At 44.4% G+C, this 21,697-nt stretch overlaps 1 protein-coding gene across 13 annotated transcripts in view; it reads right to left on the reverse strand.

Annotated features, from left to right (window-relative positions):
* Positions 1–9,161: 9,161 nt before the first annotated feature.
* Positions 9,162–21,697, reverse strand: part of LOC147615222 (putative peptide/nitrate transporter At3g43790) — a 36,112-nt gene continuing 23,576 nt past the window's right edge. For 8 of the 13 annotated variants that reach the window (XM_086779254.1, XM_086779255.1, XM_086779265.1 and 5 more), the window contains 10 exons: positions 20,181–20,230; positions 19,989–20,064; positions 15,186–15,440; positions 15,006–15,093; positions 14,712–14,797; positions 13,028–13,135; positions 12,168–12,212; positions 11,297–11,385; positions 9,635–9,678; positions 9,162–9,490 (listed from right to left, as the gene is read on the reverse strand). In XM_086779254.1, the coding sequence (XP_086635380.1) occupies positions 9,381–9,490; positions 9,635–9,678; positions 11,297–11,385; positions 12,168–12,212; positions 13,028–13,135; positions 14,712–14,797; positions 15,006–15,093; positions 15,186–15,440; positions 19,989–20,064; positions 20,181–20,230 (951 nt within the window). In that variant the 3' untranslated portion in view covers positions 9,162–9,380. Of the gene's footprint in view, positions 9,491–9,634; positions 9,679–11,292; positions 11,432–12,167; positions 12,213–13,027; positions 13,136–14,711; positions 14,798–15,005; positions 15,094–15,185; positions 15,441–19,988; positions 20,065–20,180; positions 20,231–21,697 lie in introns of those variants that run through there. The other 5 variants (XR_015262778.1, XM_086779257.1, XM_086779256.1 and 2 more) reach the window with 5 other exon arrangements.

The raw sequence follows: 21,697 nt of genomic DNA on the forward strand, positions 1-21,697 counted from the left end.
ACAGAATTGAAAAAGACTTAGGGCAAGGAACCTTTATGCTTTCAGATGCCTTTGGAACATTGGTACCAAAGGCGGTGAATGGGTTTAGACTTAAGCCATTTGTGGGCACTCCCCCTGTAGTTCAGAGTACATGTTCAGATCAGGGCAGAGTAAAAGATCAGAGAACAGAGGAAATTCAGAGCTTGTGTGTGGATCAGAGTCCGCTTGGATTGTACGAGTCGGCTGTCAATTGGCTTGATTTAACTTTTTGTCCGACATTATTTGCGGTAATGGTCGACGTGATGCATGAGAATCCCTATAAACCTGCACCAGTGAGGGGACGGCATGCACGAATTCATCCAGCCCGTTCTAGCAGTGTATGGAAGGGGAGATTGCGAGAGGTGACATCTGCGTTTCAAAGGCATCCATTCCAGAAGCCTCATTGTGTTGTGTACTGTGTACCTAATTCTTCTTCTCTTTGTTCTCCTTATTTCCCTGCTCACATGCCCCGTAGTTCTACCACTAGGCCGGACCTTCTTGCTCTGAATACTATTAGGCAGAGGTTAGCCATGGTGAAGGGTAAACAGGCTATGCAGCAAGGGCGACCTAAGGCAGAGACCACATCAGTTCGATGGTCCCTGCGAGAGCATTCAGCGCCAAGCAAAGAAGTGGAGCAGTGTTTTAGCTCGGATTCTGAAGAGACGGAGCAACAGGAGGAGACTTCTATGAAGGATATTTCTACTGCTGTGGGTAGCCTGATGGAGAACTTTGCACCTTTCAAGTACAGCATGGATTTGGAGAGTAACGCAAACGTTCAGTGGCTTACTTCAATTGGGTTGATCGGGTATGCAAAGTTAGCCTGGGCTGAGTGGCAAGACAATATATATGCTCCCACACAGCTAGCTTTGCTGAGAAAGACAGAGGGAGTACTCAAAGGAGGTACAAGGGTAACCCCAGCTCTGATTTCTTAGGTATTTGAATTACCTTTTAACCCAGGTTTGGAAGCTTTGAATTTAGTTTCTAATGAGGATATGGAGAGAGAATTTGGGAATCCTGTGGGCTCCAAGCATTATTATCATTTGAAGATAGATGAAGCCGCCAGGAAGCAGCAATTGCGATGGTTTATGGAGCGTGTTCTTTTACTCCAAAAGGTTGATTATATGTCAAAGGAATCTTATACTCCTTTAGCTGCAGTAGCAGCAGAGGCAGGAGTGGATGTGGATTGGGCCACTGTGGTACATCAGAGGATTATGATTGAAGTGGGAGAGAAGGATAAAAGGAGAGCAGTTAGTAAGAGCAGGCTAGGCCCTTTCCTTAAGGCCTTATTTGATTATGACTCTTTTCAAACAGTTATACCTGCAAAGCGTGTGGACCCTAGACTTTCTTCACATACAGTAGCTCTGACTCTGAAGAGGAAACTTAGGGATAGATAGTTGACAGAGGAGGAGCAGAAAACAGTAGGGTGTCTCTTGGAGGCAGGATATAGTTTGGAAGAGGCTACAACTTCTGTGTTGCAGTCTGGGATAGATGATGATGATGAACCATTTTTAGGGACAAAAGTCTCTGGGATAGGGCAATCTCTCGCAAACCAAGTTGGCAAAGAAGATGCAGTTGAGTGAAAAGGAACATGTGGCAGGAGGCAGTAAAAGATATGATCTATTGAAGATGCAAGGGATGCCTTCGAAGGTGACTCCATTGTGGCAATTAAATCTGGTTCAGAGCAGTCTTGGATTGTCACTACAGAAAATGTGGGAGATACTCTTGTAGTTCTGAGGCAGTTCTGTCTGCAGCAAGTTGAAAAGATTAGGGAATATCAAAATCGAGCTTATGTGGAAGAGCAGTTTTGCAGAAGGCTAATGATTAATTTAGACAAATGTTTGTAGAAAAAGATCAAGAAGTTGAAATGTTGCAGAATCAGATTAAAGCTCTGAATGCTGACATGGCTGAGTTGAAAGTTTCTTCAGCTGAGGAGATCTCTGAACAGACTAGTCAGTTGGTTAAGAATAGATTGTCTCTGAAGTTGTTTGAAGAATGGACAACATCTTTGAAGGATAGTGTAGAGTCAGAGATGCAAAGATTTCTTGAAAGACAAGTGGAGCTTGAAATAGAGAATAGGATGCTTCTAAATAGATTGGAACCCTTAGAACAGATGAAGGAGCAAATATTAAGTGAGCATGAAGAACTGTCTGTGGGAGGTGTTCTGGTCTCTGAAGCAGATGTGGGGAGAATCAAATCAGAAATGATCCAACAGGGATCAGTGATATGGAAAGAGATCAGAGAAAGAATTGGGCAGTTTGTTTTCAAGCCATATCAGAACCTCAAAGGCGTTGTGAACACAATGGAGCAAGAGGTGAATTTGAAGTGCATTGCTCAACTGGAAGCTGAGGTGGTACAGCTTGTAGCTGAAAAGTCCAAATTTCAGAGCAAGGTGGATGAACCAGAGGATATGCTAGAATATAAGACGCCGAGTGGTTTTGCTCTGAAAAGCACAATCAGACCAGAGGAGTCTCATATGATGGGGATAGAAAGTCCAAGTTCTAATCCTTTTAAGCTTGTTAAGTTGAAGATGAAGAAGATTAGAGCCCTTTTTCAGACACAGGAAGGAGGAGCAGGTGCTGCTGAAGGACAAACATCTGGAGCTGTTCAGACAAAGAGCTCTGATGAGCACGTGAGCTTGTTGATGGGTATGGATAAAGCTTTACCAAATCATGAAGACCCTAAGACGGTGATCAACATTGCAAAGGAGGTTCAAATGGACGTGGAAGCACAGCAGGAGCAGGTCTTAGAGATTCAGTCTGACCAATTGGGTCAGGCATAGTGATGCTCGGAATGTTTCCACAGTGTTTTTCAACACTAGTGAAAATAAATAAAAAAATAAAAACAGACAAACACTAGGCATTTTCTTTTTAGGGAAATTTTATTTTGTTCTAGACACTCTCTTTATATGATCAGAGATCTACTGCAGAAATCAGATTTTGCTGATCAGGGATTGATGGGTTCAAGTCGAATTTTTGGGAAAAATTTAGCCACCAGGCTGTGCCAAGTGTTAGGGCTTTCTTATGTAATTCTTAGACCTTAGTCAAAGGGCTTGGGGGTTAGTTACGTGTGGATGTACCCTTTGGGATCTGAACCGAGTAGTTATTACCCTTACAGTTGCATCTAGGGATTAGAAGGATGGAACGTTGATTCTGATCGCTAATGAAGGAGAAGTTCTGTTATGTCTTTGATCAGTATCTATTATGTCTTTCTTGATGTTTGTGCAATCATTATGCTGTCGTGATAAATCAGAGTCTGTACTTTAATGTGCTCTAAATGGTGTTGAGTGATGTATTACTTATTAATGCCTTGTACACAGAACCTTTTAGAGGGCCATGTACAACCTTCAATTGTTGAGCCTCCCTCCAGCCCAGATATAATTTTAGTGTTTAGCTTTGTGGTAGTTTTGTACTCATCTAAAGGAGAGAGGAGGGGAGAAAATTTCAAGGCCATCAAACATGAAGACCCATTAGTGAGCCACACCATTTAGGGAGACGAAGAACCCCTTTCCAAGATTTAAAAAGTTGCAAAGTTGGAAATTCTTAAAATCAAGGAGATCTAGGGGGGGTGAATACTTTATTAATCCGGGTCATACCTCTCTATTTACCATTTGGGACTATTAAGCTCACCCTAACGTGTCGTGGAAAGTTGATGATCCGCCAAGATCGAGCTATGCTCAAGAGCTCCGCCATAGCCACCCATCATCACTATCCTCCCGTACTCATTGTCACACCAAGGCGGTTGCTAATCCTACGGGTGGTGCAATCTCTCTTGCGAAGATCGTGTAGGATCTCTATGAAAGACAATTGCCGTGATAGCCTAATAACTCAAGCAAGAGGGAGAGAGAAGACACAAGAGGGAAGCAAGAGAGAACAAGTGATTAGCACTAATCACACCCAAACCCTAAGCCTAAGCATACCACATGCTAGATTAGAGTTGCAATAGAGAGGGAGAGAGAAAACTCCACTTCTATTGCATAAATGGGAGGATGAGTTGCAAACAAGAGAAATTGGCTTTTATAGTTACAAGCTTTTTCCCACTAGGTTACCCGAGAGCAAGTGACCCGGGGTGCCCAAAACATAGTTACAAGGATTTTCTTTATGGTTTGGCCAACTAACCAAGATCTTCTTGTCTATCCTCTGAAGCTCAATACATGGGAGCATTTTTAGGGCTTTTAAGTGCTTTTAGCAGGAATAGTGCATAAAGTTTAGTCTTTCTTTTTGCTGTTGGTTACAAGGATTTTCTTTATGGTTTGGCCAACTAACCAAGATCTTCTTGTCTATCCTCTGAAGCTCAATACATGGGAGCATTTTTAGGGCTTTTAAGTGCTTTTATTAGCAGGAATAGTGCATAAAGTTTAGTCTTTCTTTTTTATCTATGTTGCTTTTGCACCAGTCTTGTGCATTCGTCCACCTGCCTTCACGGAAGACAAGCGTGATGGGACAAACTACACTCTAGAAATTCAAAATCAATGCCATTCTAGACTCTTATGAGCTTCAAGAAACTGTTCTGGGAATTGTCTTCCATGTATTTAAATTCACTTTGAGCGTTCGATCCCATTTATGGAGGTAGACATGATTTGTGTCGCAGTCAATCGGGTGTCTTCCCAAGATGCTGTCATAGCCATCGTGCCGAAAGCCCGTGACTGCAACTATGTGTTTGAAGGTCATGTCACTAACTTTAATCTTGAGGTCCTTCACTAGGCCAAGGTGTCCCATTCGCAAGCTATATCATCAATTTGGTGGGATCAAGTGGTGGTTGTCCCCAGTTTTCCCAGCACGTTCTTGTGAGGATACTTATGCTAGCACTCTTGTCCAGGATGACTCGGATCGCATGTCTGTCGTAAGAAATAGGTAGGGTTGTGTTTGTTTCATCACTTTTAAAGTAGTGACCCAACGCATTTACTGGAATTGTCGGTGTGCCTTTGGGTCGTGGGTTTTGCTCATGGACTATTTCAAGATGATAGCACCCAGATTCATCCGAGGAATTTGAGTTATCCCTCTCCTCTAACGGAAGCCTGTAGTTTTCATTCCATCCAATCCTTGAGGTCATTCCATAAATTCAGATTTACTTTTGACAAGGTTCCAATGAGCATTTGGATTTGGGAGGAAAGAAAGGTTGATAGGCGACAAGGTCGCATTAATGAGAATCTTTCTCATGGTCAGGGCCTAGTTCAAAGGTTGGACTGAAAACCGTATATGGAAGTTCAATTTGGTCCTTATGTATTGAGGTCGAGACTTGGGTGCCATAGGAGGGTAAAATACCTCAACAAATTGTGTGTGGGCACCTTGGAAGTCTTCATCGGACCCTGTGTCACTGTCCGCAGAGTTCTTCGATGTCAACGTGGGATTCGGTCTTGGCCTCCTGTGGAATAGGCAATGGAGGATTAGGAGGCACAAGTGGGACAAGATCTTCGTTTGTCAACGTCATGTTGGCAAACAAATCTTCCTCAGCCTCAAGCATAATCTCGGGCTCCTTCTGTACACCTGCTATGGAAGTTCAGGTTCTTCTCTCGAACATCGTGTAAATGGTTCGATGGGGGATTGCGTGTCCTCGGGTATCGATGGATAGGACACGTGTACTGGCGGATCTTCGAGTTGAGCCTGGTAGTCTCGTACCAATGCTTGGGCCTATTGAAGACATTGCTTCTCCCCAATGGGATTAGGATACGCGGCCAATTTTTTTGGTAATTCGGCTCGATTCCTCGGGGATGCATGTGGGAGGAACATTGTAGCACTATCATCACTTCCAAAGGAGGAGATGTGGTCTTTGTTAAGCCACTTCGGATGGTCACCCGATCTTCACCGTTGCCAATGTGCTTAGAGCGTTGTTTCTTTTTGGATGTGGCACATTCAATAGCTAAGGTGTGGGACTGATTTGGTTATTGGCTTTCTTGAGTTTGACCTGCATCCATATGAGGACATTCAATGGAACAATGGATATCTTCCCATGTTGAACACTTAACACATTGAGGGATGGCATGCCTTCGACTATGGAGTGAGAAACTAATTGTTGCAAAGGACAATCCTTGAAGTAATGGTCGATTCCATAGCCGTGACATTGTGGTGTCAATGGTAGGCTTTTCTTCTGAGGGCATTCAGCCACTCTATGGGGTCTCTGCTGGCAGAGGAAACACTGAAGAAGTGGTTTTCCTATAGGTGCACCTATGCTATATACACAATTGGTTTAGGGTCCATGTCAGCCACAAGCAAAGGAAGATGATGTATTATAAGTGCCTCAGGGGTGTCGGAGTGCATAGGCTCCATTGGCTTAGCAATGGACCAGGTTTGGATCTTTCCATAATCAATGGGGTTTACCTTGAGAGGCAACGATTGCAATGAAAAGATGGGCATTGTAGAAGGTCGCGGTGGCGCTATGTGTGAGTGGTTGGTTGGGGGAGTGCCACTCATAATGCATGGTTCCCGAGAGGAGATAAGGGTAATGTGACAAATGAGCTTTGGGTTGTCATTGGCTTGGTGGCCAATTGCATGGAATGGCTTTCTCGGATATAGTCATCGCGAAAGATCGCCCATTTTCAGGCTTGATCAAAGGTTGAGGATAGATGAGAGCTCTTCATAAATCGTTTCCCCCTCACGGCCAAACGTGTTTGGTATGGTGGCCACATGTGAATGTACAATTGGCCGAGGTGCCATCCAATGGAATGGGAGCACTTGGGACATGTAACCATGACCGAAAGGTGTCCATGGTGTGCGTTGAGGCTTCAAAAAGCTTCATCAATTCGCGTACAGATCTAAAAGAGGAGTTTTGACTCTCTTTTAAATGTATCCTTAAGGTGAAAAACTATCTTTTTAGGTGTTTCGTGTGTGTAAAAACCACCCTAGTTAGTCGAGGAGATAGACCTTAAGCACCTCTAAAAATTTAAAAATTTTGAGAAAAACATTCTCGAGAGCGTACGTTCATGCTCTTAGGAGTGAACAACTATGGGTTTAAGAGTGAATGACCGTAGCTTAGATATAAACGGCCGTGTCCAAGTTTTTTTTAAAGATTTTTTTTTTATTTTTCTTTCCCAAGAGCGTACACGCGTACGCTTAAGAGTGAATGGACGAGAGCTTAGGAGTGAACGATGGTGGCCTTGACTTAGGTGTAAACATCCATGGCTAAGTATATACGTCTACCACACGATTTTGAATTTGGATTGAGTGGAGATTTAAATTGATGAGTGAGTGACAACTAAGATTCCTTCATTAATGACAAATGCGTGGAAAGAGATTAAAGTTAAAGGTTAACTCTAGATGAGTGGTTTTCAACTAATCTAAAGACACTAACTTAACTAAAAATTAATTTTCTCTAATCTCATTATTAATCATCCTTTAATCCTCTTCTTTACTCTCTAATTACTCTCTAATGATGAAGAGTTTTGAGATAAAGATTTGATAGATAGACTAATCTAATGATGTGATCATCCCCAATCAATCTTTCTAATTAAGTCTAATTAATCCACTAAAAAAAATTAAACAAACGAGACCTAATTAGTGCTGATTCTCATTAATTGTGACCTAATGGGAGTGGTCTAAGCATGAATTTAAGTCAAGTCAAGTAATGCCACTCCAATAAGTCTAATTGTAAGCAATTAAGCTTAATTTTTTATTTTTTTTACTCTTTTAGCTCCCTAATCATATTAAATAATAGATTAGTCATAATTTAACAAATTAAGAAATTATTTATGATTTTATGTATTTTTTATTGATTAAAGTTCTATCTTACATTCTTAAGCTACCTATGTACACAAATCTAACAACAAACATGATTAATAAAAATTAACAAAAACACTAGGTTTAAGCAAAAACTCTCTTGCACTCGAATCTCTAGTTTTTTCGTTCTTAAACTCTTGATAATCCTACTTCCAACCACAAGCTAAGCTATGCACAAAATCAAAACAAAAACAACACAAAACATATCAAACCAACCAAAACCAAATACCATAGTTACTTACTTAGCACTGAACAATGGAGACTCTATAGGATTCGAATTCGACAAGAACCGAATTGGCGCTCCCCGACAGCGGTGCCAAAGTGGCCTTACTACTATGCTAATGCTAATAAATAGAGAAAGTCTTAGACTCCATGTATATACTTCTTTTACGCTAAAATAGTTGCCATTAAATATTTTTCAGTCAATGGCCAACCAAGTGCAATCACTAGTCACATGTATATAAGATAATTTTGATATTAAGCAATACACAATCATTCCCCTTGCAATAGAATACATGTGAGCTTTCTTCGCTCTCCTCTCTACTCTTTTGCTTGCATTACTTTATGGATGTCTCCTTGGTTGGGAATGGTAGCATAGGCTTGCATAAACACATTTGATGGTGTCGTTGCCAAGGACTAGACTTAGGGCTTAGCTCCAAATCTAATCTAATCCAAGCTATTGGGACCACCCAATACTGCTTGATGTTGATTGTTAGGAGGTCCCACTCCTTACAAGGTATTGAAGCCTTGAGTGTGTGTGATATGCTGTTTTTTCTGGTTTTACACTAGGTTTCAAGATATTCAATTTACACGTTTTGGAAGGGAAGAAAGTTTTCTTGACCGTTTACATAGTTTCCTTGCCCAAAAGGATTGGATTTCATTGCATTTAGTTGAGATATTTTTTTGGCCTAGGTGATTAGGACACTCTAAAAACTCGTGGATTGAAGTGTTGAAAGTCACATTTTTCTTGTTCATGCATTGCATTGCACTAGGAGGGCAAGAAGCCAAAAGAAAAAAGAAAAATCAACCAAAAAAAAAACATTAAGCATTTCTTTTCTTTCCCAAACCCAAACGGCCACCCACTTCTAATCTTCTCTCAAGTGCAGCCTCCCTCAAGCACCAAAAAGGATGTGTGTGCAGTTTGAAAGACTCACACATGATAGGAGGTTGAGTAGTCATTAGCATACACAAAAACACCAAACAAACATCAAGTATACATACTTATTAACTCTTCACCTTCAATCACAACTTTCATGTGACCTTATATCTATATGCACCTGCCCCCAACTTTCCTTAATCACTAGAGGGCACAAGACTCTCAAGGTTAATGCCACCATGTTAGGGCAATAGTGAAAAGGAGAGATCTCACCCACTTGAGCATAAGGGCCTCTAAAGACTAGCTGAGCCATGCATATTAAGTGCATATTCAAAGCATTTAGCTTTTGAAGATATTTTGGTATTAAATTTTCTATGCCATCCAAGTATATGTTTGTGTTTGTGTTTGTGATTACAATCTTATGTCCTTTACTTACAAAAAGGCCATGCCAAACACCCTTGAGTGTCTGCCATTCCAACAATGAGAATTGACAAATACTGGTAATATTATCAAAAATCTTTGTTTACCTGTAAAAATTAGGCTTGGAAAATGATTTATCATCCTTCAGGTAGGGGGTTGTTGAGAGAGTGTGGTAGTAATGCTTCAAAAGTGGCCACAAGAGTGATAAAGGAGAGGGCACTCAAAATTGAAAACACCATCCACATGCCTGTAACACAAAGAAAAAGCATGGGGAGCTATGAGGGTGACCAAAACATATCCCACATGCTTGCAAAACAATGCCTCCATCTAGGTTCACATTGCACTACAACAGTAGTGGGCACAAAAGGTGAAAGAGAATTTATAAACAAACCTGGAAGAAAGGATGCATCCATTCTTTCCTGAGCCCAAGAGAATCTGTAATCCAATTTCAAGATGTCAATAGGACTCCAACCAGTGTTCAGGAAACCTTTTTTTAGGAAACATACAGATTTCCTCTTCATTTTTCACCAAGCCGGAAATATGAGGAAAATAGTCATACTTTTTTAAAATTTTACACTTCTATCAACCAGTTCATTTCCTATTAGGGAAGATGCCAATTGACTATTTTGTTTTTTTTTTCCCCAAAAAAGACTTACTAAGTAAAATAAAACCATACAAAGGGAGATCTCAAACCAAAAGGTAGGAAGGTCTCAACCAATCGCGGGGGCACTAGGCTGCCATAAAAGCCCCGTAAGAGTGGAGGAAAAAATACCATGGTTCCACTCTCATAAATCTGCTACGCTTTTTTTTTCCAACTAGCCGTAGGCCCAAGATCATCCCCCGGTTACCATTTTTCACCGCCCATAGGCACATTTTATCCGCTCATAGGTGATACCGCCGAGGAAGCACCTTGTGGGGTTTTGAACCCAAAACCTCTTGGTCCTAGGCAAACACCTTCACCACTTAGGGTATCACCTCATTGGAAAAATCTGCTGCATTTTGTTTGTGCAGATCTAGAAGATCCCTGTATACAAGCCCAGGTGGCCAAAAGAGTATGAACGATGTCACTCCAAATACCGCAAATACACTGAGTATCTGGCTGACTATTTTGAATTTCAATCGGCGGAAGGTGAATTTGAGCCACACCTTTCCTGAACATTGACTCCAACACTTGCTATGGAACATGGAGAAGAAAAGAAAGAGGAAGAAAAAGAGAGAGAGAGAGAGAGAACTATTGGAGACCTAAGCATGTGCATGAGTCAAGGAAACCTCCTACGTGAAACCACATAGCCTCCCTTCACGAGACTCTGGAATAGGTTTCTCTGCATCGAGAGGAGACACGAAAGGATCGTAGCTGCCTGTCTGCTTGGTAGTGGACTTGTACCTGATTTTCTATCAACTGAGGCACATCATTCTAGTGGGCGTTCTTGGAGTGTCTCAAGTGGGTAGAAATTTCCCTCAGTAAATCTCTTCTCATTCCACCTCCTAGGATACTGTTCATGGAGGAAAGATTGTGGCCTAATCCATGCATATAAGACATCCATTTGGATGCTCCAGCCCAAATCCTGTATACAGGGATTTTCTCCTTGTGAACATGGGGACCATCCTCTCTATCATCTTGGCAGGTCCCTTTTGTTCATGGTCAGGCCAAAAGAAAGGAACCCCATGCACATGGAAGCAAATAGTAAATTCTCTAAATGCTCAAAATGGCCCCCTCCAAAATTTCTCCCCCGAACCATGCAAAGAAACTGTTTCCTTTATGTCAAGACCGTCCCTAGGTGTGTACATCTCAATTTGTTTGTTTGTAGAATTCGGCCATCTCAATTGGTTTCCTCTGTGTGAAGTTATCCATATCCATTCCCACCCTAGACGTATATGGAAGATGATGACCTTGGTCTGGGCCGAGGTTTACCTTCACATCCTTCTACTCATACAATTCCAATTCTTTTTGCATGCCTTCTCATAAAGAGGAAGTTAGCATGAGCAACGAAATAACTACCGACCACAAAATAATTATTACACAGCAAATGCAAACTCCCACAATTTTACCTACATTGCTCCTGCGCTTGCAGGCCCAATAGCTTTAAAAAGTGACATAAAGCTTGTCGAAAGTCCATTTACAGTTCCTCGTTCAGCACTTGCCTGTGAGGAAGCTCTCAATATCAAGCTCTAAAGCAGTGAACACTTTCTGTAAAGACAAAAGAAGTTAACATAAAAGCAAGCCTTTTCTTTAGATCGGAAAGGGCAATGTAAGACTGTAAATGCCCTTTAAGCAAGTGTATGGTGAAGCTTCTACAAGCTTCTGGAAAGAAGCAACTTTACTTCTAAACTTTAATTTTCAAAGTTCATGTTGTGTGGGCACGCGTTATGATGGACACTGCATGCAGAGGAGGAATGTGAGTATGCATATGGATGCCCTAAAGGAAACAATCGCTTTTTGAGGAAATAAGGTGAGTAAAGGGTGCCCATATTTTGCCCAATATTTCCCTATGGCATTTTGGTCCAATTCTATTGAGAATTCTCAATTCAGTCAGACAAGCTTGAGCTAAACATTTTCTGGGAAAGAGCAAGTCAAGTGACTCTTAGTCGAAACTGAAGGGAACCACATCCACCTCAATAAATCTCTTTGTAAAACATATGAAATCCTGCCCCCAGGTGAGTATTCCAGGGGGTAAGGGTGGACCTGGACCAATGCCATGGGTGACACTTCTACACTTTTATGTCAATTTTACAATGGAAACTTGTATATATTCACTTCTAAAAGAAGCATATGACATCTGAATCTCTATTACAGGCTATGTATTTGATCACCTAGATCCCAGTTTGGTAGCGAATTCAACCGAGTAGTAAACGCCAAACAGGCCAAGGGCACAAAAATATCATAGAAACAACAAATCTAAAGCTTTTGAAAAAAAGATCCTTACCACAGAGTTGTTAACCAACATAAATGTCCCAGTCAGAACACTTATCTGCATTCAGTAAAGAAGTTATTAGAGACATGCCCTAATATCAAGCAGAAAATCAAAATATAAATGCATGTTAAGAAGTACTTTTCTTGGAAAACAAACAGCCATACGAATCCTTCAACAGGGGTACATTTGCAAATGATGAGTGCATGCTATGATCTCCTTTATTTCAGAAAATGGAAATTTCGCCATTTATCCCTCTATCTACCAGCGTTACATCCATAGTTTGGGCATTTGGTCTCAATCTCCCAAATGGCTGCCTCTAATGTGACCCAATAGGTGTGGATATATGGGGATCCTACAAGCACATCCTCTATAGGACATGATGGTATAGTGGTCATAGGGCTTATTTGATGTGCATTCCTATGTTTCTTGTCACTGCTTTTTATCACTCCTAGCCATCCAGCAGCCAAGTAAGTACAGAAATATCATGGTGGGTTACAGAGAGACCAAGATACAGGCTTTCAACACTCTAGTCTGTGGTGGTGAGCATCTTGTGGACAAGGATCCTGAGAGATTTAATGCATGATATGAATTTGTGGTTAACATAGCAACCATTCCACCATGACTTAAACTGGTATATAGAATACAAATGGCATGCTTCATGGAGCAAAATGGCATTACATTGGACTTGGTGGTCATTACAAGCTATCAAGCCAAATTTGATAATGGAGGATAACTGATCTGCATGGCTTCACATGTGTGCACACACATGTGCGTGCGCGCGCGTGTGCACACACACACGTGCGTGCGTGTGTGTGTGTGTGTGTGTGTGTGTGTGTGTGTGTGAGAGAGAGAGAGAGAGAGAGAATACGTACAGACAATAGATTTTTGACAACAGCTGCAGAAATCAGCACTGCCCAGAGTGTAATCCCAGTAAGCCTTGCTATTAATGGATACGTTGCAATCAGACCCATAGTCAAGACCTGATATATTTAAGTCCAAGAAAAAAGACAAATGAGAATAGCATTGATAAATGAGATACTAAGGCAAGATCATGCCATCCACAAGCATAAATTGTCATCAACCATGTTCTTAGATGTGTCCCTGCTGAGAGCGGTGATGAATGGAGGCACGCCACACGACACACGTTCTATTTTCTCTGAGGCAGCAGATTACCACCACCCATCCTCCCCACTGGTTTCTTCCATCATCCAGGCTTAGAGTTGTATGTGGATATTTTTATGTTAGACCCCCAAGCTCAGTACATGAGGTTGATAGGCAGCCCATTATGTGGAATGACCTTATCAGAGATGATCTTGGCAGCAGGGTATATGCAGTGGCCAGGCCAGCAGAGATGCACAGCGACTAGAAGAATTTTAAGTGTCTTCCAGACGATCAGAAGGAGGCATCTACCCACAGGGAGTCACTGATGGATAGCACAGTATACCTATCCACTTGATCACTGGTACATTTTTAGATGAGTATCATGACTTGTGGTTTGGGGTTTTTTCTGGGACATGCATGCCCCTTTAGGTGTTGGGATTCCCAAAGCCAGAGGAGGAAGAGGGTGTCGCCTTCTATTCCATTCAGTCTAGATGGCAGATGGAGGGGTGTATTGTACAAGTGATCACACCTGGCTCTGTGATCTACCCAGCGAGAGTAGTGGGTTGCTCTGGAAGCATTGGTAACTGACCCTTCCCCATTAATGGTTTGTTCATGCTTCATGGTGCCTATGGCTATATGGTGGATGCCCTATCAGATATCTACATTGGGACCCTGGTGAGTGGGAATGGACTGATGTGACAACTCCATGAGCAGCATACCTTTCTTCAGCTACACTGCACGTAACGCCAAGATGCTCATGCTTGGACAGACCTGTGCCCACCAACCAGCGGAGATCTAATTTTGGTGTGGACATCTCGTCCTAGATGCCCAGCTCCATCCAAGACGGTGTATCATTGCTTATGGGAGTGCAGAGGAGCACAGAGGATCTGGGTATCTAGCTCTTGGGCAGATTGAGGAGTGATCCTATCTATACTTAGGGGTGATATTGCATGGTTGACTCAGTGTGGCCCACAGCTTCTTTTTGAAGGCACGGGAGCAAATACTGTTATACTTGTCCGAGATGTTCGCTTCAGGATATCCCCGAGTTACGATACACACCACCGCCACTGAGTATTGACACCACCTGGGAGATTATTACTAGTATCATGGCATGGCATATCTGGATGATTAGATGCTCAAAGGCCTTCGAGGGTATTCATGTTTATGACATGCAGCAGATTTATGACAGAGTGGAACCATGGTAGTTTCTTCTCCTCCACTCCTACGGGGCTTTTATGGCAGCATAGTGCCCCCAATCTGTTGGATCTCCCTACCTGTTGGTTTGAGATCTCCCTCTGTATGATTTTATTTTACTTAATAGAAGTCTTTTTTCTGGAAAAATAAAATAAATTGTCATCAATAAAATCTATTGAAAAAAGGTCTCATCATCTTAAAAGCATGTGGTGCAAGACACATCATATAGATTATCACACTCATCAACATATTGGCTCTTACCGCTGGCACCTGAACTATTTGAATAGCTCCAAATTTTTTCGCTAATCGAGGAAATATAAAAAGCTGAAACAGGAGGAGCGCAGCTCCTTGCAAAACACCAACAAACTTTGAGAAAGGCATGATGCAATGCACACACGCACGCACAGCCATGTGCATGCCATGCGGGTGCACACACACCTAAAAAAAGGAGAAAAAACAGACCAGACAATCAAGCAGATAAGGCCAGCACTTTGTGGCCAAACTCTTCATCCTGATTCCCAGTTACGTTTTGTGTCCACACACAAGCCGTCTTACCAGTCACAGCAAGCACATCACCCACTTCGGACGTTGTAAAACCTAGTCCGCCATACATCTCAGGGCTAACAGCCCATAAAGAAAAGATCTGCAGATATTAAATGGTCTTTCAATATTAGAAGAAGTTTTCTCAGTAAGAAGATGAGAACTGCAAAGAGCACATTCACAGAGAGAGCTCACCTCTGAGTATGCCATAGAATGTAGTCCCCAAATACAGTACACACAAATTGCAGCCAGCATCCCTGAATTTCTCCAAAGTGGTTTCTTCACCACCTGCAATTCACTTTTTAAAACCCCCTGTGTTTCGCTTTTGGAAACCTCAACCACAGTATCCTCCACCTTCCCAGTTCCAACATCAATGCTTTTGCCACTGACATCAGTGTGAACCTTTTTGTCATGAGTTACCACATGGACTGGATGATTGTGCAGACTCTCCTGTAAAGGGATAAAAAAGAGCACTATAATTGTTAATGTGATGTCTGAGGTCCTAAGCATGACATCAATGCCATTTCTCCCCTGTTGCCAAAAGCAGTAGCATGTACTGGAAACATGATTAACTTTGTCATACAAAAACAGTCTGTCTACTCTGCAGCAGTTACATGGTAACCACTTTATGAGGAAGCAGGGACTCACTAGTAGTAAATGATGAGTACCAAGAACTCAAAGTTCAAGAAGTACGTATTGCGAACCATCTTCGGAGCGTTGCTGATTGTGGCTCATTGCAAATTTCCACTACGATAAGCACTAGGGTATCCCACAAATAATATGACAGGTTATATCCTGCATGCTATTGTGGAACAGCCCATACTGCAACCTTAGCAGATCTTCCTGATTCTCCCTTTACAGTGCATCATTTGACAGTAGACTAAGGTTGGAGATTGTTGGGAGCTTGACAGCAAGGCATATTTGGAGCACTTAATGTACGGAGGCTATCGACAGCAGCATGTGATAGGAGATTCCACCAAAGGCCGCCATTCCGATGGCATCTACCAGAGATAGGAGATGCCATCGACTCCACCGACTCTACCACATCTTGCACGAATGCTTATATGGTCCCTCAGGGGGACATCCTTAATGCTCCATCCTTCATACTACATCCTTTCCTTAACATTGGGTGTTGTAGTCACTTGTCATCAATTTGAGCCTATGTGTCGTCCTATTCATTGTGACCACTACTGGGTGTGCATGGTACATTGAAGGGCATGTAACAGTGTCTTGGAGTAGTACAAGTGTTGTGCAATATTCTTGTCACTCTTGCCAATCTGTCACTTATGTTCCGCCCCATTTTGTCTATTCATACATGTGCTGCACTATGAGCGTTGAAAACTCCAGACATACTGTCCAGAGAAGAGCTACCATGGTATCTGCAGTGTGACGGGTGTGATCCTGCTGACGGCAGAGATCCCTAGATAGCTCAAAAATATAATCAGTGAGATATGCCGAGTAGATGCGAAGATCCGCCGAGAGGTTCTCGAGACCCCGAACGATGCAGCAAGCTCGATGAGGATGTGGCACTGAGAGCTGCTCTGGGGATGCCACCAACTCCACCGACTCCACCGCCTCACAAAGTCCTGTAGTCACTTGTTATTCTGTCCTATGTGTTGTCCTACTCACTCTGTCCACTGTTGGGTATCATGGTACAGTGAAGGGCATGTAACAGCTTCTTGGGAGTAATGCAAGTAATGTTTACAGTATTCTTGTCATTGTGTTATGCTTATATTCTAATATGTCTTAATCTGTTTATGTATACAGTGTGTCGTGCGTATTGAGGACTCCAGACATTCTGTCCAGAGGAGAACCACCACTTTAGTGTGCCGGGCAACCAACCCTGCTACATGTACACTAAAAATTTGGCACGCCCAGTGGGGCACTTGCAACTTGAGTCTTGTTAGTCCTCTGTATGCCCAATACACACTCTCATGCTAGTCCAGTCAGCCTAGCCAAGAGTCCCCTCTCAATACGCTGCTATAGCCGGAAGAGATTCAATTACGTACCTCCAAGGGACCCCCTTCCACCCTTCCCTATGGTGGCCAATCTTTTTTTTTTTTTTTTTCCGGGAAAAAAGATCCTTCTATTAGTTAATGAGAAAACGCCATAGGGCTACAAAGCTCACCTCGCAAGGAGGGATAAAAACACAGTGAACTCCTGAGCTCCACCCCCGTGGCTGGCCGCTCTCTGGGGGGGGCTACCTAGTAGTACATATGGGAGGTGAGAAAAGCCAGACTGGAGGCCTGTAGTGCCAAGTGACATCCTCGCCCCTCGCGGTGAGGAAAGGGCCAGGCTGCCAAGTGCGGAGGAAAGCCTTGCGGCGCCCTCTCATGCGATCCGAGTCGCCCTGGAGTTTCCCCCAGTGTCCTCTCAAGGTGTGAATGATGTCCACCCAGAGGGCCTGTATGACCTCCGCCGGTGGAGTCGCCTGGCGGTCAATGGCCTCCCTGCATCGGGCTCTCCATATGTGCCAAGCCGTCATGCTACTGATCATCTCCCATCTGTGCCCGACCCCCTCCTGAGGGGCTGCCGAAGAGAAGTCTGGCGTCGGAACCACCGCCATCGCCCTGTCAGAGACCTGGATGGTCGCACTGCCAGGGACGTCCTCATAACCAAGGGCCGGGCCGTTGTCCGTGGCCCACGCCACCGCACCCCACGTCACCAGCATCTCACCTGGAGAGCCTGCAAAAACCATCCTGAGAGCGCGCTGCCAGACCTGCTGTGCCTGTGGGCAATCCCATAAGCAGTGCCGCTGCGACTCCTGTGCATGGCCGCACCGAGGGCAGGACGCTGGGTGTCTGCCAAAAGCTAGCCAAGCCCCCACAGCCAGTCCTCTATGCGCTGTGAGCCAGAGAAAAAGCGTCACCTTCCGGGGCCGGAAACTGGCCCAGAGGCGCTGCCAGAAGTCCCTAAGAAAGGCATGGGAGAGCCCCTGTCGCCGCCAATGCTCGGCCGCCGCTAGGGTGCTCGCTATCCTGTGCCTCTGAATCCGCCGCCCCAGCCTCGCTCTGTACTGAAAAAAGGGGATGCCTGGGCTGGTAGGGGCCAAGTAGGGATCTCGCCAAAACCACTCACCTGGATCCCACTGAAGGCGAATAAGAGGCCTGCTGTCCCAAGCCCATAATCTCCAAGAACAGTCCTCCCCTATCGAGGCCGGTGAGGGGTCTACATGCCACTGTCTCTGATGAAAGCCGACCACCCGCACCCTCTGAAGAATACAACCCTGGAGCCCATCCAAATCTAGTCGAGTCCTCTGAAGCTGGCCACCCTCTCCCACCTCGAAAGTGAGTGGGGCGACTCTCTCCGCTGTGCCGCAAACCGCTAGAAGGATCTCATGCCAAGTAAAGACACCCATCCACTGTGGAGGTGGAGGGTCCTGTACTGGGGTCCGCCACTCCCGGGGGATGGCCGCCTCAATGTCCTGTCTCATCAACTCTCTGCCCCTCATCCCACTGAGTCTCCTCTCCTGAGCCTCTAGAGGCAGCTGCTGAAAACATATCCAGTCGTCTAGGGACTGGGCTGGGCCGGAGCTCAACTGGCCCCACGACACGTGAGACCGCGATCCAACCATATGGCCACTGGGAAGTCGAATCAAGGGGTTCCAGATCAATGGCTGCCTCAGGCGCTCCTCATCGGTGCCCGGAGGAGTCTGGAAGAGTGACGGCCTCAGATGCGACCAGGCCCTCAGAAGGCTAGCTGCAAAACGCTCCTCGAAGCCAAGGCCCACTCCTCTGGATCGCTGCTCTGTAAAGATCCACCTGATGCTGGGGGTCCAGGGGCCGCTAAGAGAAGGGGTGCGGCTGAGCATCCTGGAAACAAGAAACTCCTTCCACGGCTCAGCACCTGGCAGGAGGCCACGAACTACCAACTTGCCAAGCAATGCTCGGCTTTGGCAAATAGGATCAACAATGCCCAGGCCGCCTCTCTCCCTCGGCTGAGTGATAACAATGCTGGAGGCTCAGCCAACCCTCCTGGCCTGGAACCCCTTTTTCTAGAGTGTTGGGTCTGGTAAATGTAAAGCTTCCCACTTTCAAAGGATCCACCTCTGAAGATGTAGACCACATCCAGCGGTTCAATTCTATGTGCAAGAGCCAAGGTCTTGAGCGGGAGGATGCCTTCTTGGTGGAAAGGGGAGGTGTTGGGTCGAGGGCGAAGGGAGGGCAGCTTCAAGGAGCTCCATCGTGTTATCGAGTAGTTGATGCTGTGATTTTCTATTGGTTCTTTCATATTTGTGGAGAACTTTCCAACCAAGAGGACACTTGGAGAGGGCCCCAGATTAATTGCCCCCATTAGCATGGCCTTGGTGAATGTAGCCAGGACATGTTAAAAGGATTCACATAATAACGCTGTAACTCATAAAAACATTTAAAAATAGGTTTGAGTTGATACTTACCACCTACAGAGACATGTGAACACTTGTTAGTGCATAAAATTGAACCATATCAGTTAGATCATGTCCGTCCAGGGTATTCCTGGGTGTCCCCAAGGCCATGGACAATTCATACGCATGAAATCCAGGGAATGTCCAATCATGAAGACAGTTCACCCCCACAATTCATTTCCCCAGCAACAGGTAAGCATGACATACATGGGATTTCTTTAAAAAAACAAGAAAATCCACCCAATCTCGTAATGGTGATACTTATTTATGCTGTATCATGGGTCTGTCCATACCACCACTTTGACACAGATCCCCCATTCTCCCTTCAAACTACGTCACTCAAAGTTGGACTTAGATTGAGAGATCATTGCGAGTGTGACAGCTTGGCAGAATCGGAGACCCAGCTTGCCTGCTGGTTTCCAGCCAGACTAATCCATCTGATAAAAAGAAATTATAAGTATATGAATGAGCTACTATCCAAGAGTCTTATCCAGTCTAGCAGCTCTAGCACATTTTGCGTTGGTGCCATACAAGATGAGAAATCCAATACAACAAAGAGAAAGGATGTTCTCTCCCTCAATATATTTGAATGAGCGTTGCAATAAATCACTTACCGGAATCCAAAAGCTTGCTACAAGTCCTGCTGCTGCAAATGCGGATATGCATATACAAGGTAAAGCATAGGGAAACCTGCAACCAAAAGCTCATTCAATCCAAGCATCATAAAGTTAGTCCTTACTAAAAATCTGGCACTTTTTAATAACAAGACATTTTGTTATCTTGCCTTTTGTATAATTAATACTTACGTGTCAAAAAACGATCCACTCGGAAAGACAGTCGGGTACTTTTCCGAAGGCTGGAAGAAGTATTGCATTTTGTAAATATGAGCATAACAACGCTTTTTATGATCTTCTACTAGTTAAAAAATAGCAGCCCAAGGGCTAGATGTACATGCTCAGAACCCTCAAAGGAGGCCAAAACAAACAGGAAAGGGGTGTTTCCCTCCATGGCTAGCCGCTCTCGGAGGGAAACTCGTACTACTGGCCTGGGGGGGCCAAACCAGCGGCCTATAAAGTCAAGTAACCTGGCCAGCCGGATGAGTGAGAAAGGGATGTGCGTAGGATGGCCTCTTGCATCTACACATGCAATCTGATCAGCCCTACAGCTTCTCCCACTGACCGTGGAGGGTATGAATGATGACGATCCAAACGGAGCCGATTGACTCAGCTAAAGGGGTGAGAGACTAGAGTATGCTTGATGGCCTCGCTGCAACATGCCATGCAGCTATGATGCTGATGATCTCCCACCTGGTGCTGCCCAGAGACCAAGGCTCTGCCAAACTGTTGGGGGTGGGAACTGTATCAATCCTACAGAGAGTCGGAGGGCCGGCCCACCTGCTGCCTCCTCATAGAAGAGTGGGGTCAGTCTCAGCAGTCACCTAGCCTACTGTGCCCCAAGTAAGAGTGCACAGTGTGGAATCGCCAGGAAGTGTGTGGGTGAAAAATCCTCTGCCACACATGTTGCGCTTTGGGACAGTCTTACAGGCAGTGTCCCTACTACTCCGTGGCGTGGCTGCATCACACTGTGAGACGTGTGGTAGGACGCCAAAATATTGGAGTGCCGGTGTGCCAAAAAAAATATGCGTATCAAGGTGTGCTGCTGCACCAAAAAGCATAGTAGTATGTGGCACAGCTAGATAAGCTGGCGAAATTGTGTTAAGCCATGTGGCAAACCAAGCTTCCTAGCTGGGTGGCAAAAAAGCGCATGGGGCTAGATGAGGTGACGGTGCGCCATATTTAGCAACGCCCAAAAAAAAAAAAAACATCGGTGAGACGCTGAAAAAACATGGAGGAGAGGTAAGACGGTGCGCCAATATTCATCAACTGGAGTGGCGCGAAAAAAAAAAAAACTTTGATTGTGTGCCAAAAAAAAGTAGTAGGGTGATAAGGGTGTGGCGGTGTGCCAAAAAAAAAAGAGTAGGGTGATGAGGGTGTGGCGGTGTCCCCAACAGGATCGCCAAATTTTTACCTATAGCACACCTCTTTGCCCGGGCGCGCCCAAGACAGTGTACACCGCAGTGAACACAGGGCCCCCTCTGCCCTCTGCCCTCATGAGTCGTCACAAGGTAGGAGAGACGTCAGCTAAGGGTCGCACGCATAGCTCGCTAGCACAGAGCACACACACATGAGCAAGACCACAATTGAACAAGAACATAGATGAGCAAGAGCACGTAGATGAGCAAGAGCAGTGAAAGTGGAGAGAACACCAAAACACGAAAATAGATGAGACTAGTATTGCTAGAATTAACCCCCATCACACAATC

This window comes from Cibotium barometz, chromosome 40, assembly GCF_041138505.1.
Source record: "Cibotium barometz isolate CiBa-2024 chromosome 40, ASM4113850v1, whole genome shotgun sequence".
Classification (NCBI taxonomy): domain Eukaryota; kingdom Viridiplantae; phylum Streptophyta; class Polypodiopsida; order Cyatheales; family Cibotiaceae; genus Cibotium; species Cibotium barometz.